At 40.5% G+C, this 19,787-nt stretch overlaps 1 protein-coding gene across 7 annotated transcripts in view; it reads right to left on the reverse strand.

Annotated features, from left to right (window-relative positions):
- ZCCHC14 (zinc finger CCHC-type containing 14) overlaps positions 1-19,787 on the reverse strand; it is a 68,677-nt gene that overhangs the window by 26,307 nt on the left and 22,583 nt on the right. Inside the window, exon 1 of one of the 7 annotated variants that reach the window (XM_025203088.1) lies at positions 4,021-5,422. The exons of the other annotated variants lie outside the window; for them this stretch is intronic. Coding sequence (XP_025058873.1) covers positions 4,021-4,048 — 28 coding nt within the window. The 5' untranslated portion in view covers positions 4,049-5,422. Of the gene's footprint in view, positions 1-4,020; positions 5,423-19,787 lie in introns of those variants that run through there. 7 annotated transcript variants of the gene reach the window in all.

A 19,787-nucleotide genomic window follows, 5' to 3' on the forward strand; every position in this document is an offset into this window, starting at 1 on the left:
AGAGCTTTAGAACCAGAAGTACTCTACATCAGTGTTTTTCAACTTTTTTTTCATTTGAAGACCCCTAAAAAATGCTGAATGGAGGTGTGGACCCCTTTGAATGGTAAGTGTGGCTATTCACATACTTTTGATTGATTATAATTATCTTCTACAGACCCCTTAGAGACAGTTTGCAGACCATATGTTGAAAATCACTGCTCTACATCACTCCGAGTTAGGAAACAGGGATAGGAGTTCAAGCCCCTAAAAGGCAGGCCTCCTCAGATTCTTGCTCTCGCATCTGAAAAATGAAAGGGGCTCAGACCGGTCTCAGATTAGATGGAGGAGTTGTGAAACAGGCACACCTAGCGAGGCCAGGTCTCTACATATCCCAGACTCAGATCTTGGTAGAATACAGTGCTCTAAATTGCTTCCCTGAAGGGGTTATGAGTGTTGTGCACTAGGTGTGGTAAGTAGCAGGAGATAGAGAGCCTCTGAAGCCCGAACAAAGCCATCATTTATAATAGTCAACCTTAAAAAAAAGTTTGGGGCTGTCTCTTGGGGACTCCTGGCTCAAATGACCCAAAATCTAAATCATGAACTTTGCCCAGCCCTCCCCTGAGGCACACTATGTTTCACAGCAATTAAAGTGAAGACATGCGTTTTCTGAGCACTTTCGTGGAGTGACCCACATTCACCTGAGTATGATAGTCCTCAGATGAATGTCAGCTCCTCATGGAGATGAAGATCATTTGATACCATACTGAAACCAATTTGGTGTGAATTGCTCCATTTATCTCATTAGGCATTTTTATCTCCCATTTTCAAGTTCCCAGCTCTTCTCACCCAGGTCTCGGTACTGGGCACTTGGTACTTGGTACACGGCTCCATCATGCCTCTTTCCAGATGAGCAAGGGATTCTCCAAAGTAACAAAGTGTCCTGGGTCCCCATACCTCCACAAGTTACCCCCATACTGCAAGGCTCACCCCAGATCTCAGCACACATGCAAGACAGGAAAACGTTTATTCTTTCTTCCACTATTCTTAATCTTGCAGCATATCCTGACTTGACCCTCCAAGCCCTCTCCACTTCCCTACCAGCCATCCCATTTATACCTAGGCTCTCAAGACTTTACTACAGACATAATAGAATTAAAACCTTCATCCAGTAGCTTGACAGAAATCCTCCTCAACCTATAGCAATATGTCAAATTGATATGGCTGTCATATGTTGGTTTAAATGTGCTTTAAAAATTAAATGAATAATGACTTGAGGTCAGGCATATGCACATGGGCAGGCCATACCAGCAATGAAATCACCCTAAAAAGGTCACAAATGGCAACCAGTACATAAAAAGAAAGACCAGACTATTAGTACTTGGACCTACCACACAGTAATTGGTTTTATTGGGTGGAACTGAGGTAATGAAACAGCCACCAAGGTTGATGACAAAACCCCCCAAAAAACAAACCCTCAAAAAAAAAAACCCCTTCCCTGTTCCTTTGAATCACTATGAAAAATATTTTCACTTTAATATGCCATGTGGAACGTTAGGGAGGGAGAAAGGGAGTTAGGAAGATACTAGCTATTGTTAACCACTGGTAAAAGGACTAGACAGATGGCCCAGTGTATCAATCCATAAGTTCCTAATATTAAAGTAGTTGATTTTCAAAACCATAGTCATCACACCTTCTTAAACATTCAGTGCATGTCAACAAGGGTTAAACACCAGTTCTTACTAAAGTTAAGAATAGCCTACACATATGAAAATTGTCTTCTTTTAAATTTAATTTTGAGATGATTCTCAGAAGTTGCAGTGGCATAGTTTTTCTTTTTCTTGGTTTCATAAAGGACTTACACAAGCTGATGCTCTTTTCAGGACTGATTTCCTGCAATCAAAGCTTGGCTAGAGATGAAGGTCACCAAGACATTTTTGTACAGAAATAAAGGTTAAATGGAAGAGTGACACAGCAACAAACAGGGGCATGGAAATCTGGCATTGCAAAGCCAAGGGGCTGAGCAGCTGAGTAAAGCCATACCCAAAAAACCTCATTCATGAGAACAGGTGTGAAAACCTTTCAGTGAAAAACCAAATAAGAAGGCTTTTATTGCACTTTTTATTTATGCAGAGGGATGTTTTTGATCACAGCATGCATACAGATTCAGCTTCTGTATGTGGTATGTAGGTGTACGTTCATATGAACTGCTGTGCAAATGCAAAACTTAGATGGCGAGGTCCCCATGACAGGGACTGTGTTGACAGGAGGCTGGATACATTTGGTACCCAAAACAAAGGTGAAAAGTGCTGCAGGTCAGTTTTAAGGCAAAAAAAAAAAAAAAAAAAAACCACAGGTGAAAAATGTACAGCTTGCTTTAGGCAGGGCATCAGACTACATGAGCATGATTGATTGCTTCTAGTCTCAAAAAAAGTTATGAATTTCACTCATGAAGATTGTTTGCATAGTTATAGGAGCACTGAAACATTCAGATAAAAAGTACAGCCAATTAAATGCTTGTTTAAAAATGTTCTTGTCAAAAGCAGCTAATAAAACACATTCCTAGATGATGTTTGCTATTAAACAAAAGGAAAAAGGCATGATGAAGTAGTTCTTTAAAAAACAAACAAAAGCAAACAAACAAACGAACTTTTAAAGGTTTTTAAATAAAATGTTTCTTGGTTTTCAGGGTCTCTGCAATTCTTGTATTCTACCTCACCGCTCCACTAAAATGCTATAAAATGTGCCTGAAGAAGGGTGTTTGTACCCGAAAGCTTACAAGAGCAATTTTTTCAACTATTTAGCTGGTCAAATACAAGATATCACATTTACCCAAAGAACCTCATCTTAAAATGATGCAGGGACACTCTCTCTCTCTCTCTCTCTCAATCATTTATGATCTGGACCCGAGTAGCTGAGCAGTGCAACTTCCATTAAAACTGGAATGAGCGATGGAATTATGAAAGCCAAATACATATCTTCATCTGTTACTGCTGCAACTTTATGAGTGCTTTGTAATGCAGCTACCATTAGGTTTCATTTCATTTGCTCTCTACCTCTCAAATTGCAGAATGCTTTAATACTAAGAGAGCCTGAAGACAGAGAATTTAAGTGTGTGCGCGCGCGCGTGCGCATGTATGTGTACTGTTCAGCCCCTTAGAGACATTTATAAAGCAGTGTATAGCAGCTTCCTTGTATCTGATAAATTAACGAGATGAGAAAACAAAATGCTCGCTGTGAAACTTATAACTAAGGCTATACACCATCATTTATTTTATGCGATTTGAAAAAGTAATTTTAATATGGACTTTACACCGAGATCTGTCAAGATAGCAAAGAGATAGCTGGTGCTGTAGGTCTGCCATGGGGCCTCCTCCTGGGAACACTGTGTTTGAAGAGTATCCCTGAAGCCCTATGTTTAGAAATACTCAGCTGAACTTTCACACTTATGACCTACCAGGTTCTGAATCATTAAATATTAAAAGGATGACACAGAAACCTTTAGACTTAAACTTTGCTCCATGTAACAATCAGCAAGAAAAATACCTTGGGTTCTTTAACCACATATTAACCACTCAGTCATTTTAAAGTAGGACTAATCCAGTCTATTTTGCAATGGGCCAGAGTCTGAACATGGGAAATTTTAAATAAAGGTGTTCTAATGGGGTGGGGAAAGTTCATAATTATAGAGGATCATCTATAGAGAAAGGAACAACTAAGTAAAAAGGAAAGGCGTACTTGATACATTTTAAAAATGTAGTAAAAGAAGTTACAATTTATGTAACAAGCTGACAAAATTCTACATGCATATTGTTCACAGAAAAAAATGACTGTTTCTAGCCACATTGGTTTATATCCATACATCAGAGGAGGGGGAAAAAAGCCCCAAAGTGCAGATAAGCATTACATATCAAAAGTCAGGCAATGCATTGAGAATAAAAGAAAAAAAAGCAAGACAAAGGCTGACAGTTAATTACTCAACGCATTGGTTTTTCGCATGAGGATGACCATTTCCCACTGTTAGCAATGAGCTACATACATTACCAGGCAACCTTCTGACAAATCCCGTCATTTACTTCCAGAGGCATAACCTGCTTTCCCGTACGAAGGGGTTTTTGTCTAAGCTGTAATCCTACAAGACGGACATTACATCAATTGATCCTGCAACCTCTAAGCAAGTGCAAGGTCTGTTTCTTGCTGAGAAAAGTATCCCAGATCATAAGTTAAGTGCAGCTTAACCCTCTGCGAAGGACTGCAGAGCAGGATTGCTGTCAAAAGGCCTGAGACAGTAGTGAGATCTCTGAAGACGCTCCTTGCGTGGAAAGACGGTTAAAGTTTCATAAGGACTCTTGTTCAGTCTAGTGCATCCAGGCTCGCATCCTGTCAGATGAAGATCGGTGCACTTGCTATGCCTCAGCAAGGCACTCAATTATGTATTTAGCAACGTAAAAGGGTAGAAAATCAGTTGTAAAGAAACCATGCCAAAAATTTTGCTGACAGCTCCATCATTTTACAGAAGACTTCCCTGGGTGTTAGGACCCCTGAAAGGAACAATCCCTTCGCTAGGGGAGGCAGAATATGGTTCTTTTGGGAACTTGACAGGATTTCAGATTTATTCCAGGTTAAGAGCATTGGTATCATCAGGTTAAGCTGACCAGGGACGTACAGGCAACACCACTTCCTCTACAACATTAAGGGGTCCCCTTGAATGGCAGAAGCCCTGCTAGCACAAGCCCTTTTCTGCAGATTGACCTGCAGCCACGTTGCATGGTTTTGTCAGCAGATCTACATTACGGGGTGAGATCTTTTCACGTCCTTTGCCTTGCCAACACAAGTGATGCCAGCTAAACTCTATAATGCAGACACAGCCTTAGAAAGGAAACCTGAGTCAAAAAAAAAAAAAAAAAAAAAAATTGTAACCAAAAAAGTGTTCAGCTGAAGAATGGCTGGTCTTCTGGTCACCTCTGCAGCCCATATTTGCAGGGCAGCAACCTAGTAGTTGGAAATGGATGCAGTCCAGACCGTCCCAGCCAGGAACACTCATATCTGAGGCATGCTAAGAAAAGCTATCATTTTTCATTTTTCTTTGCAACTGCACATGCAAGATTCTTCCAATTTATAGAGTTGTTTTTAACACCAATATCAGTCCAAATAAAATGGGATTTTTGATGCCAGTATAATCCTTGTTTAATTTTTAAATAATTCGCTGAAGCCTACAAAGCTCCGTTGTGCAATTCCTTCTGGTGGGGCAGCTTTTTAAAAAAAAAAAAAAAGCCCACAAATGCTAATTTATTTTTGGCGACATATGGAAAAGTTCAATATTTATGTGTTGTATCCCTCGCCTCCATTCAGTATGCTACTATTCTGCAAGTTCCTGTTACTTCCTCAGTTTGGCTCATTTCACTTGCAGATTAGATAACCCTTTCATGTTTCTCCAATACAGGATCTAGATTTAAAAAAAAAAAAAAAAAAATCAAACCCATGCCCATGCATTTTACCTCTTAAAAGTTAAAAATCAAAACAAGGTATGAATTCAAAAGAGGTGAATGGTATTCTCGGCATTTTAGCTGCCCAAAGAAACTGTTCCAGCTAACTAACTGTTCCAGGATTTCATTATAGATTTGTTGTGGGGGGAGGAAACAAAACCCCACGCACACCACTGTTTGCACTGAAGGTGGGAAATGACTCATTTGGACAGGGATATCTAAAACCAAGATGAAAGTCATTCAGCTGTTTTCAGAATTAAAAAAAAAAAACAAAACCAAACCCCTTCCCATTCCCATTCCCTTACTACATATACTGTGTTTGTACACCGAACATGTTGGGCTGTTTTACCACAGTAAATTTGACAGTCTAATCCACTGAACAGACAGTTCCCTTGTATCTTCCTAAATGCTAAAAAAAACCCTAAAGTTGTATGGAATAAATTATTTAAAAGAAGCGGTTGTCTTAGACATATTGTAGATCAACTCCTGACACACTGCTTTGAACTAAGAACAGACACATGTCAACACAAGGCCGTTCCTAAACACGTGCCGTTCCTTGGAACATGCACTCCTCTAGGTCACGGAGCTAAATGTGGCAGGCCTAAAAGGAGTGGGGCAGGGAAGGTTGCAACGGCACAACTGAGTAGTGCTGCAAGCTCAAGGCAGGCTTCAGGAGCCCGAATTGATAAATTAAGGATAATACTACAAAAGATGAACCATGTATCTCTGCTATATTACAGCTACTCTTCAAAGTTGGGGGGTTGAGGATCATTCCTACAGCAATGCAACATGTCTGGGCAGTGATTCTGCATGCCCTTCTTTTTTAAGGGAGTGGAGAAGAAGCATTTTTCCACCTCTATAAGTCAGCGATTCTAAAATGGGATCTTTTTAAGGGTGTCATCCTTCCCCTGCTGTGCCAGCTGCTGTGTAGGGCTGGACCAGGGGCGCCCCACTATAGCGAGGCTTGATAGCAAGGACTGCCATGCTGTCGGTAGCTTGCCCGAGTCCAAACTGAATATGACACCACATGGACAGGATACAGTATGTGCCACCCCTGCCCCTGTACTTCCTACTGGTCACGGCGTACCCCCTTAGCTTCATTAAGGTGAAGGTGGGTGGACATGTCTTCCTCCAGCAGCAAAAAGGAACAACTTCACAGGAACTAGTTGTACAGCAAAAATTTAAGCATGTACATAAGTATCTGCAGGGCTGAGGCCTTAATTTGAAGAATACAATGACCACGTTTGTGTACACAATTTGGCTAATTTATTTGTAAGTGCATCAAAATAGCTATTTGCATACAACTATGGGAAACATGCATACAAAATAGGTGTGGAAGTACATACAGTACTTGGCTTGCCCAATGATTTGCTTTAGCTTGAGATAGAAATGATAAGTAGTGGCTTTCTCTAATGAGCATTTAAAATCTTAATTTTCAAAAATGTTCTTGTGCAATTATTGTGACTGTATGCACATATGCATGATTTGCATACAATTTCAGTAACTGCATATTTTTGTACATACAGTTAAAAGAAAGAGGCTCTTCATCTCTAATCATACAGTCCATCCTAGTGAAAACATCTGAGCGTAATCTAAAGGAGAGCAGAGATGTAAAACTTTGTAAATGAAGTATCTTCTTCTTGGATAAGTAATGTTCAGTTACACAGTGCACATTACATCTATCTTAATTCTTTTCGAGTCACGTGATATTTACTGTCCCAAAAAGAAATGCTTCTGAACATCAGGAATCTTGGTTCTGTTTTCTAAGAGGGAGGCTGACTCAATCTACAGTTTTTCATCCCAGAGGGAATGCTCCCTGTCAGCAGTCCCCATTTCAGTGAAAAACAAAACAACTGGTAGCCTATAAATCCTAGTTCAAAAGTTACATCTGTGTATCAACAAAAGGCAAGGAGCCAATTTCTGTGAAAAAAAAGCACCCAAGTTTAGTTGTGCATAGATCCAGCCATTCTCTGCTTAAACTGCATTAAAAGACAGGCCATGCTAAAGTCCCACCACTCAACACAAAAGAAAAATCTAATGCAGATGGAGATCTGAAAGTTCAGATTTCTAGATGGTCTCAAAACAGAAGTGTGTTGTCAGCCATGGAAAAGCTCAATCCCTGTCCAGCCCATTTCAGAATAGATCTTTGTAGGTAATGCAGTGTTCAAGTTCATATATTCACTACAAGTGGAAGTTTCATTTTGAGCTCCGATGTCCTCTCAACTTGAGGGGGCCAGATTCTGATACCCCTAATGCGTGTGAATTTAACAAGTCATTTAAGTGCTATTCTCTACATGTAACAATATCAGAATCCAGTCTAAAGAAATTAGCAAACTACTTTATCTAGGCAAAAAGAGGAATATCAGTAGACACTTTCCAGCTGTAAAGCACACAACAATTTCAATTTTATTTGAAATGACTTATAGATATATAAGACTTATATATAATGACTTATATAGCCAGGCATCTGGTTACATTCAAAGTTTTTCCTTTTACACAAAAAGGGGCTTCAAAAGGAATAAACTTGCAAATTCAGCATTCTGTTCAGCTACAGGAGGAATGAACATATAAAATCAGTGGCTCTCAAACAGGGTGCCGTGGCACTCTGAGGTACCTTGAGATCCTTGCATGGCACCCTTGAAATGTCAGAACTGTTTGGTGTGCAAACATGACATATGATAAACCCAGAGGCCGCGTCCAGACAAGCGCAGACATTTGGTTTCCTGGGGACAAGAAGCAGCGGCATACCTTGTGCCACTGCTGCTTGTCCCCGGTTTCCCGTGCCACACGGCCTCTGGCACGCAGCAGGTTAACCCGGGTGGGGTATGGGAGGCGGGGGCCAGCAACTGTGCTGGCCCCAGCAGCCTTACCTGGGGTCCTGGGGGCTGGAGAAACTGCAGTCATGGCACTCCTGCAACTTGAGGCCTGGCCAGCAAACGGAGCATGGCTCTGGTGAGCCAGGCTTCAGTTTTGGGGGCACACGCTGTAGCCATGTGCACTGCCCCATTTTTCCTAGGTGGCTTTTTTTGACTCTGGGATCTCCCAAGGTCAAAGCAATGTAGCAAACGCCTGAATGTGCAGTGTGTGGTGCCGCAGATGGATATGTGGCTCCACACACTGCATGGACACACTTGTCTGGATGTGGCCAGAGAATCCAGAAAGTGAAAAACATTCTGCCTTTTTGTGGTCTTCCTGAGTTGTTTGCAACAGAAGAACTGCTCTATTATTTTTCCGTAGACAAAAGACAAGTGAAAAAGGAAGAGCTGGCATTTACCAAGGGGTGCCTTAGGTCTATTCAGGGGTGCCTCAAGTCTAAAATAGTTGAGAACCACTGATATAAAATGTTACCTTCATTTCTCATAAAAAGAAATAATTTAATGCCCTTATCTGAAGCAATACATGAACATATCTGATCTGGTCCAAAAAGGATTTGCCAGTTTAAAAGTTCTAAGCTTGGAAGTCACTAAATTCTTCAATCAAGATCTGAAAATTATTTCTGTTTTCATCTGCAGCATGTTCAAGTCTTAATTCTGCGGTTTGCAGTATGTAGCCATATGTTAGCATACATGGAATCACGTCAGTGAGATTACAATGCAGCAGCTGCTGGGACAGCATGCCTTGGCTTGAAGGGCAATCTGGTGATAAAACACCAGATCACTTAGATCAGATGGCAAGCAGGCTGCTGAAACCTTTGCTGAACAATTTCTGCAGCTATGAAGGAAGAGTTGCAACTTTCCAGTTGAGAAACAAAATGCAGCATGAACACACATTTTAAATTTGCCATCACCACAAAGCTGAGATAGCTTCATCTGACAGCAGCAATGCACCATACCTGCAGAAATCAGAATATAATTTTGTGCATTTTTAAAGCCAGCATGAGCATTTGGGAACTCAGGCCTAAGACTGAAGCAACCAAGTAATGCAAGGAGTAAGGAAATACCTTTTGATGTTGGCTTCAAAATTTTCTAAGGATTATAGAGGGAAAATAGTTTTAACATTGATAAAAATATCCAGTCTATATGCTGTTTAAAAATACCACGTTTGAGGAACAACTCTAAGAGGCAAATATCTTGCTGCTAACATTTTGTTTGCAAAGCAATGATTATGTCTATTCAAAATGGTTAGGCTTTGGGTTTCATGGCCGACTGCATGCAGGTGCATGTTTTTCTAACAATATTCTAGTTTGCACAAAACTGTAAAAAAAATTATTTATGTTCAACACAGCAACTCCTCATTTCCAGTGCCAGTCAGGATATGGTCAACAATTCACCAGGGGAATCAGGGTTAAACACTCAGCAATTGCAGATTACATCAATAATCCTCAACAGTTTTGATAATTCAGAAGGGGGCTGGGGGTAGAAGAGAGATATTTTTAATACATTATTCCTTAAAAACACAATCCCTGGAAAATGGGATTAAAAATTCAAGAGTCTGTGGAGACCATAAACTATATTTACCACTGGATTTTGCTATACCTTGAAGAAAAGCAATGGATCCAAAAACACTTTATATTCCAACCAGTCGTCTCTATGTCTTCCTTGATACCCATCAAAAAGCTCTCTAACAATTCTTTCAAAAGTCAGCCTGCTTCGTTCGAAGACAATAGGCTGTATTGTAAAAATCCTCCACCAGACTTGCTTCTAAGACAAAATTTATTTATTGCTCACCCCTACATGGCTGCTTACAAAAAAACTACTGCCGAAATACTTCACGAGTATTCCCAGCCAATCCTTGCACTATCTAAATGATAAACTGAACGATTTGTCCACAGAGGCAAAAAGCACAGAAGAAGGATCATCCTTCTAGGGTGCCGCTGTGCTTTATGCCGTTTCCTTTCAGCGGTGTGTATTAATGATGTAATTGCAGCAGGACTACCCCTCCGAGTTATTGTTAAAAATAGCATGTGCACGATACACTGATGAAATATATCCAGTCTAGGCAGTGAGGTAATGCAATAAGTCCACTGCTCTTTTACAGGGGCCTAAAGAGCAAGTTCACAGAGAAAATGAAGCATTAACCTTTTTGCTTAGCCCCATGTTTTTAAATTTGTGAAATAATCAAGAGCAGCATGTCGACATTAGGTCACGAGCACCATTTTGCATGCAATGACATATTCAAAAATGTTTTCAGTTTAACAGATACCAAACAAACGGTGGAGCTTGATATTTGACACCTCTCTAGAGCTAAGGACAACTACTTGGCTCCTTCTCTCCTCCAGTGACACAGGAACTGCTGCACTGCAACAGATGCACAGTCCACCGAGTGCAATATCCTATGCCTAACAGTGAACAGCATGAAATGCTTCAGAGGAAGGCGACAGGAACCCAGCACAAGCAGACGCATGCTAAATCAATCTGGTAACTACTATGAATTAGTATTAGACTTCCCATGAAGACCTTCCATGAAGGTCTAATACTAATTCGTAGTAGTTACAAGATTGATTTCAATCCTGATATGTGAGGTTTTTTTTCCTTTCTCCCTTCCAAATTTTTTTGGCACTTAACTATAAACAACTACAGATATTCATGTGCATATCCAGTTCCTTATAATCTTGCTAAATTCTTGGCTTTAACATATTATACAAACCATCACAAAACACCTAGCTCTCATTCAGTACTTTTTCTTCGTAGCTCTCAAATTTCACTAATGGCAGTCATCTGCAGTAAAAAGAGGAATCAAATTAATGGGTTTTCCTTCACCTCAAAAGAACAGAACAGTTGTGCGAAATTTTAGTGCTTTGATTTTTTAATACCCATTTGCTCTTCAGATTTATTCTGCCTCATCCCAACCCCACATTCCTTAATGCTCAGACAGTAGCACAACTGTTTCTGTTTACTTCCTTGTGCACCAGCACAACAGGACAATGTGAGCAGGTATATGCACAGATTGAAGACTTCCTCAACCTGAAGAAGGGTGTTTGTACCAGAAAGCTTGCAGAGAAGAATTTTGCCAACTATTTTAGCTGATCTAATAAAAGAGATCAGATTTGCCCAAAGCACCTTCTCTGCAGATTGAAGAGTGCCATTTTTACCTGCATAAGCAAACCAGTGATCCGTGTGATCACCGCTTTCTAAAGTCACTTGAACATTTATGCAAAGACTTTGCTATTTCAGGGTATTCTACTTTTATCCGTGAGCCCCTACATAATGAGAATGATCCCTTTTCAGGGATAGGTACTCTTGGCAGCAGAGCTGCATTTACACCACCAGGATTCCTGGCTTCTGTGCTGAAATCCTCCAAGGCACCTCCGTATCTAAACTCCCTTTGATTATTTATCTGCAATCTAAAAGCATCCTGTGAGTTTTGATCTGTGCATCAAGGTATTTGATATGTAAATCCCATTACTGGCAACACCTGGGCCTAAGAATAAGAGAACTAGTAAAACAAACACAAGACAAAACATGGACTTCTCCTTCTAAATGCACAAGACTTTCAAATTTATGAGGTACTATTTGCAAAGGGTCTCTGCCATCAGTGGAAATATAAATTACATTGGTTCTTTATTCCTCACAATTCATCTGTTGGTCATGCCAAATACTGAATGTGTGCAATTGTGACCACTTCTAAGAAAACAAAATATATAGAAGGCAGGACATTGTGGCATCCAAGAAGAAGGGGAAGCTGAGTAAAGAAATATTTGCAGTAATAGCAGGGTAAGAAAAAAAAATAGCTGGCACTCTAGGCAGCTATTTGTGAAATGTTCTCTTTCCCCTCCACCCACCTCCACATTTTCAAACCAGGCCAATGTGTCACATCAAGGCTTAGTACTAGAGATAATGTGTCTCCTGCTGTTGCTTATTCTCTTGACTCAGTGCTTTTCAATCTTTTTTCATTTGTGGACCCCTAAAAAACCTCAAATGAAAGTGCAGCCCCCTTTGGAAATTTCAAATGAGGGTGCAGAATTGTAAATGTGGGTATTCACATATTTTTGCTCGATCAGTCATCTTTCATGGACCCCTTTGACATAGTCTGCGGACCCCCAGATGTCTGCAGACCACAGGTTGAAAGCCACTGTCCTAGTTGAACCCCTAATCTATTGTTTCTCATTTACAGTAACTGTCATCTCCTGTCGTTTTATCCCAAAACCTCCGGTATTTGGCGTTTTTCTTCGACTCCCAATTCTGGGATGTGTTTGATTATGAAGATATCTCAGCTTTTTTTTTTTTTTTTTTTTTTTTTTTTTTTAAAGGCTTCTAGTTCTCACGTTTACAAAGATATAAAGTAAAAAGACCTTACATTACATTTAAATGACATGTTGATCTTTCAGGTCCTGACCCACAATTTTTGAGTACTTGGTCTTGACAATCTTAAGGGTGGTAATGACAGTCCACCCTTTATTCATAATAAAGGGAAATCTAAGTAGAGGGATGGGGTTTTCCTTCAAAAAATTGCTTCTTGAAAGAGCAATACAGAAGCTAGCTAGTAGACAGAAATGCAGACTAGCATGTAGTCTGGATTATGTTGTTGAAAGACTGATATTTACCCCAGTTAAAGCTTTTTTCATCTGCACCGGGTCGTTTCTTAGAAAGGAATAAAACACAAACACATCCTGAGCCGATTATGCACGCATGCAGATTACTGGAGAGTTCTGGTTTGCAACACTGGGCAGCTGAATCTTGCTACCCACAGATCAACAGGATGCACACCTGGACTTGCAAATTGCTTCAACAGCAGGAGCTTCACAGGCATGAACTCTGGACACAGCAAGAGACCCAGACAGTGATTCAACGTGAGAGTCTGAACTAAACGTGTCAAGTAGAAGATTATTTCTAGCAGGGTATGCAAGGAACTCCTTCCTCTTTGACATGAAAATGCCTTGAGAAGTATACAGGAGCTATGCTAAACAAGCCATTTGTGTCAGTTCTCTTACCTGTTTTTATTAAGATCATCACTGTAGGGTTAGTTTCATATAGGGAAAGTAAAGGACTCTATAATTTGTAAGGAGATTTGCTGAAGGGCCAATTATTTACCCTCATTTCCATCTCAGTCAAGGGTGGAAAAAAAAAAAAGCATCTCAATCCCAACAAATGGGACAGTGGCTGTTGGCCACTGTCTTCCCCTACTTTACCTGTGGCAGGTTAGGTTATGTCTTGTGGCTTTGTCAGACTTGTCTACATAGTTCTGCTAATTGGTTAAAGGATGGATGTATGCGGGGGTGGTTTACATAAGGATGATCCTGCCTCAGGCAGGGGGTTGGACTAAATGATTTCTGGAAGTCCCTTCTAGCCCTATTTCTCTACTTGGTTAGGTATCTGGCCGTGGCAAACAAAAGAGAAAAAGCCAAAAGACCTATCAGGACAGAGGTTGGCAATAGTAGTAGGCACATCTGTACAGTAAACAGAAACCTTGAATAACATATTTCAACCTTAAATGCATCTTCCAAATTTTTTTTAAAGAATGAGGCAGAGGAACTAGAATACTGGCCTAGTGTAGATATTTCCATTACATTTAAATAATTCCCAGTAAAACTGCCTGTATAAAAGCACAAGTCGCACACAGAATTTAAAGACAGAATCAATTCTGTAAGTTAGTGTCCAAAATTGAGCCTCTTTGCTAGATGACAGTTTACATGCTGGAAAAAGGGGCACCAATAGCATGAGTCTTCCTTAGACTACCCAGTACAGTAAATTCAGAAAACTAAAACCAGAAAAAAGATTCTGGTTCTAGCTTCTGAAAGAAAATGTGAACTACAGCCAATTTCTTTCATGCCACCTGTATTATAATTGGAAGTGCATGTCTGCTTCCCACAGTTGTGGCTGGAATGATTGGCAATTTATCTGAACATGCAACTCTGCACAATGATCTGGAGCTGACACTTCATAGCCTTCATACACATGGACTGGTTAACAGCTTGCTACTAAATACTAAGGAACAACCTGAAAAAGGGATGAGTTTACAGAGTGCCACTTCCATGTTTAAATGGCTGTGGAAAAGGACAAGTGGTATTAGAGGTTCATTTCAGATTCTGTTAGTGATGGAAAAACTATACTTTTAATAAGATTTGCTCATGTCCAACTGCATGTTTGGAAAGATAGCTCTCTAGGCCTACTGCACTTACATAGTAGACACATGCTGCTGCTGCTACTACATATTCCTAGAGCTTTCCCTTTTCTTGCCGAGCCTGTTTGTAGATTACTGTTCAAACATCTTCAACTCCCACTGAAATCACTGACCAAGTGAGTCTGAATACTCAGCACCTTGTTGGAGCAAGTCCTTAGTACTATCCTCAAACTGACAATAGCTATGGGAACACACTACTTTCTAAGTGTTTTCAGATGTGCAGTTGAGCATTAGGCACCACACACCCTCACAACGTTCTTAGGCAAATCACTTAACCCAGTGGGGGCAAACATTTTTGGCAGGTGCACCACAATTTAGCCCTGCACCCTCTCCGACACCATTCCTCAGACTCATCTGCTCTACTTCCCCCCCCGCCCAATCTGCTGCCCTGCCTTTTGCTTCCTGTTGTCCGCCACTATGCTGCCTGTCCCCTCTCCAATCTGCTGTGCCACAGAGGCTGCCTGTACCACTTGTGCTGCAGGTTGGCCACCCTGACTTAAGCTCCCCACCTCAGATTTCTTAGACATAAAATGGAGGACCCATTCTTACATATATGAAAGGGTTGTATGGGGAAAGATTTAAAAGGAATGTCAATTTTTTCTATTCAAAGCCCATTTCAAGAAGCTGTTAACAGCAACTCACTTGTTTAAAGCTAGATTTGAACAGTTGTCTTTAGCCCATGGCTAAAAACTTTTGGCTTCAACTAAACTCAAGTGCTGAACTCTACAGAATGTTGAATTTCATTATTTAGCTATATATCAGCCTCAAATAGTTGTTTAATACACAATAGGCTTAGTCTAAAGGGAAAAAATGCAATGGCAAAATATTGTTAAGAGTAAACTAAGTCTTGGATTCAATAGCTAGAATTAACTCCAAATATTTGGTGCTTATAAAACAACTGGCATATTAGGGCCAATAAATAAGGCAGCAAAGTAATGCCTTTGGTGCGATCTACATCCAAATTTGGGGGGGGAAGGGAGGAGGGTGTGTGAAGACGTGTGTGTGTGCATGTGTACTCAAACATAAAGGCAGATAAAAGAACAAAACAAAGCAAAACAGAACAAATATAAATACAGTAAAAGTTCTGTTATCCAGCATCTTACAAGCTGGCATGCTCCGCTAACCGATATGCTGGCTCGTAAGATAAAGTGCAACTGGAAGTGCACTTCTGGTTTCTCTGAGCCCCCATGGCCCGGGGGCATAAAGGCTGTGCGGGACCCGGCTTCTTGTCCCACGGGGCCCACAGGAGGGGCAGCAATGCCACGGGAGAGGCGGCGGGATGTCCCAGACACGGTGTGAGAAGCAGCAGCTGGGGCCACTCAATTAACCGGCATATTTTGTTATCCGACATGCCTCATTCCCGGGGGATGCCGGATAACACAGCTTTGACTGTATCTGAATAATAATGACGCAGAGTTTGTATACAACAAACTAGGTTAAAACTTCAGGGCTAGTACAAACAGTCAAAAAGCCTGAGGCTGAACCAATTCAATCTTCACAGGTCAGTCTAAGCTGTGTAGACTGAACCAATAAGTAAGCGAGCAGACATTCGCTTTTGATTCTGGAAATGCAGCCAAATGCCTGCAGTGGCCAAGGCCAAAAGTCAGGAGGCGCTAGAGCAGACAGCTTGGGCCAAGGCTAGCCCATAACGCCTGCAAGGGGTGGAGTTTGCGGGGGAGGTGGAGAGCATCCTGGAAAGCAGGGGACTGCAAGTTAACTTGAATCTGGAAGGGATCTGGGACAGAAGTTCAATAAACTGATTTAACCTAAATCAGTTAAGTCTGATACTACATCCATCCAAGTTTATCTTAAACCAGCTTCAGCCATTTTGAAAGCAGTTTATGTGCACTGAACGTCCGTTGTGTTATAGATTTGAACTGGTTTCCAATCAGTTATACCAGTTTGTGTGTAATTTCTGTCCCTAGCCTAGAATTTCTCTGTGAATTATAACATGCCAGTACTTAAAAAAGGTATTTAAGCTTACAGATGACCTCATATTTTTGTAGCTATCAAATAATTCTATTTTGTAAATGTCATAATACACTTATTTAAAAAATATCCACATTATGGTGCTGAAGCAGCAGCAAACTCTGGATATCAAACCAGCATGGTTTGAGAGCATATGCTTTGTAATCCTCCTCTTCTGGCATGCTGAGTAACCAGCCAAATGTCAAGCAGTTCTGGAAGAAAAAAAACTTGTTGAGTTCCACTGCTAGAAGGAATATTGCTGCAATGCACATGGCATATGCATGTGGGCGCATGCGTACATGTGCATTTTTTAGGGGAGGAGGTGATGTGAAAGAGGGAGCTGGTGGTCTTAGAAGTGAGAAAATAAAAAAAGGGACAAGAGAAGAAAAAGACAAATCGATAATCTCCAAGGAAAATTTGATAACAAAATAAGATTACAGTAGAAGGCTCTGGGTAGCTCATCCCACCACAGAAATCTAGCCATTCAATTAAACATATACTATATTATGCAATTTTTCAAATAACTTACAAATTTGCTGAACTTGACTGGTTTGCATTCAGTACTTACACATATTTGGTGGATAAAACCTCTATTCTGGCCAGTTTAATACGATCCACCAAATAGCTCAAAGTGGTAATTTCTACACTTGTTTTTATCAGTAGGTTGCAAGCTTTTTTATGCATCCACACATAAAAAAAAGTATGTACACTGCCACAGGGAACTCTTCATTCCCAGGACAATTTTTTTTTAATTTAAAGTCAAGTCAAAATTTTCCATGTTCTCTGTTTTCCATCTGGGGAAAACCAACAGCCTAACATCGGTGATTCTCAACCAGGGTGCTGTGGCATCTTGGGGTGCCTTGAGGTCTTTTCCAGGGCACCAAATGTTAAAACTGTTAGGCATGCATGAGTCACAGGATAAACCTAGAGATTTCAAGTAGCAACCCACAGAATTAATAACATGCTGACCTGTGATGGCCCTTCTGAGTTCTTTGCAACAGAAGAATTGTCCTACTTTTCTATAGTAAAAAAAAAAAATAAGTAAAAACTAAAAACTGGCATTTTCTGAGGGCTGCCTTGAGTCTACTGGGGGGTGAGTCAAATCGAAAATGGTTGAAAACCACTGCTTTGCATTTTTATTTGATGTTGTTTCAGAACCTTAAAATGGAAACAGGGTTGACTGACATCTTCAGAACTGTCTTTCTGATAAAGGAAGTAATTTGTACATGGTTGTTTTTAAAGCCACAGATGGTAACAGCTCATCACTGCTCTGGGAACCCTGTATTTTGTCCTCTTTAACAAACAGTGTCACAACTGGACTGATCTCTAACTTCAGAAATAAAGCAATAGACGGTAACAATTTTGTTTGCTGACAATTGGAAAATCTTAAAAGTTGTTATTACTAACGCAAAAGTTAACGTTTTCTTGCTGAATGTGATTTAGTTGTATGCATACTTCCTTCTCCAATCATTAATTCATTCAGATTTTCAGCATTTAAGGTTTGGTAAAGAATGTTACTGAATCCCAAGTGACATTCCTCTTTCTTACAATATGAATTCTTCTTTTTATTCCCAAAGTCTGAATTCTTCCTCAAACTCCATTACAATTTCTCATCTCACTTCCTCACACAGATGTCTTGATTTTCAATAATATGCAACTTTCCTCTAGAACTTTCCAGCAATCACTCGACCTCTTCAAATCAGTTTCACATTTACTTTCTAGTTCCTGAAAATTCTCCAATCTTTCGAGGTTTTACCTTGAAAGTAATTGCAAAAATAATCTCACTTACTTGGCAACCCATAAGCAGACCTATGATGAAGTAACAGATAATTGAGGTTACTGAGAAAACCTGAAGTGATATAACGACAACTCGCATCATTGCCCGTGTTATCCTGAAAGCACTAAACTACCGAGATGATGTTTTCAGTCATGAGACTGCCCAATAGGACCAGTGACTTGGTCCCAAAATATCCCACGAGAGATCATACACTTGACCTTTGCCCACAAAAGGCCAAGAAGCCACTACATGCCTTCTTACATCCTCTCGCACATTCACGTTAATACTAGGATTTCACTCATTTCTATTTCCATGATACCAAAACCAGATTAGTGCAATACATCTATTTTTGGCTGCAGAGTGCTGTCGTCTTTTTTGTTTGTTTTTTAGTTGCATGCTAAACCAGTTCATAAGAAGAGTGAAAACACAGATAACATTACAGAACCACCCACAAATATCAAGAAAGAAACAGAAGTTTTGGCTTCAGAGCAAAAGGTCAAGTAGTCGACCCTGCAAGCATCTAGGTAGCAAGTAACCAGCAGGCTCAGAGGGCTGCCAAGGGCAGGGCTCAAACTGGCAGTTAGTTGGATGCTGCTTAGGTTCAGCGGCCACACAACTATTCTGGTGTCAGTCTGCCTGCAAATATTCTGGCTTGCAATAAAATCCTAGAATTCACTGTCTTTGAGCAAATTACTGGTTTGGGCCCATCAACTTGACTAAAGCCACAGTGTGGCTATAACATTTTACCCTGAATACCTTTTTTTTTTTTTTTTTTTTTTTTTAAATAGTCCTCCTTTAAGGGCAGCGCATGCTAAGCATTAGTTGAGATTGATCCAAAGCAGGTAACATTAATTTTGAAAAAAATCAGAGCCACAGCTTGAGGCCTGGCTACACGTACAAAAGCTAAGAACTGTAAATTGTTGGTGTCGCATGATTATACAAGAAAAAGAAATCTAAAAAGGAACCTGCTACCTTTGACTGTAATCTGAACTGAAAGGTATACTTTTGAGGAAACAAAGTATTTAAAGTGATATTTTCCAGAAATGAAAAGGCACAGATTCATTATATCAACAGATACAATGTAGTTGTTTGCAGTGGTTGCTGTTAATTCCAAGTAATACGGTTTTAGTTCTGTAGACATGGTGCACTCAGAGAAACAGCCCTGCACCTTTTACTATTGATTTCAGCCTGCTGATATGAGTATTAGGTGAAGAGCTAGAGAACAGGCCTCATGCCCCCATTTTAAACTTCACAAACACTGTGCAAGATGGATGCAAACTGCTTGTTTAGACCAGGGGTGGGCAATTACTTTGGGCAGAGGGCTGCTTACTGAGTTTCGGCAAGCCATCGAGAGCGGCATGACAGGCAGCTCAGGGCAGATTAATATTAATTTTCTAAATTTTTCAGGGGCCCCATGGGCCGGATAGAATGGCCTGGCAGGCTGCATACAGCCCCCGGACTGCATTTTGCCCACCCCTGGTTTAGACAAAATGCAGGCAAGGAGTTAGGCTAGTGGACCA

The sequence above is a fragment of the Alligator sinensis genome, unplaced genomic scaffold (genome assembly GCF_000455745.1).
Source record: "Alligator sinensis unplaced genomic scaffold, ASM45574v1 scaffold228_1, whole genome shotgun sequence".
In the NCBI taxonomy this organism is placed as follows: Eukaryota; Metazoa; Chordata; order Crocodylia; family Alligatoridae; genus Alligator; species Alligator sinensis.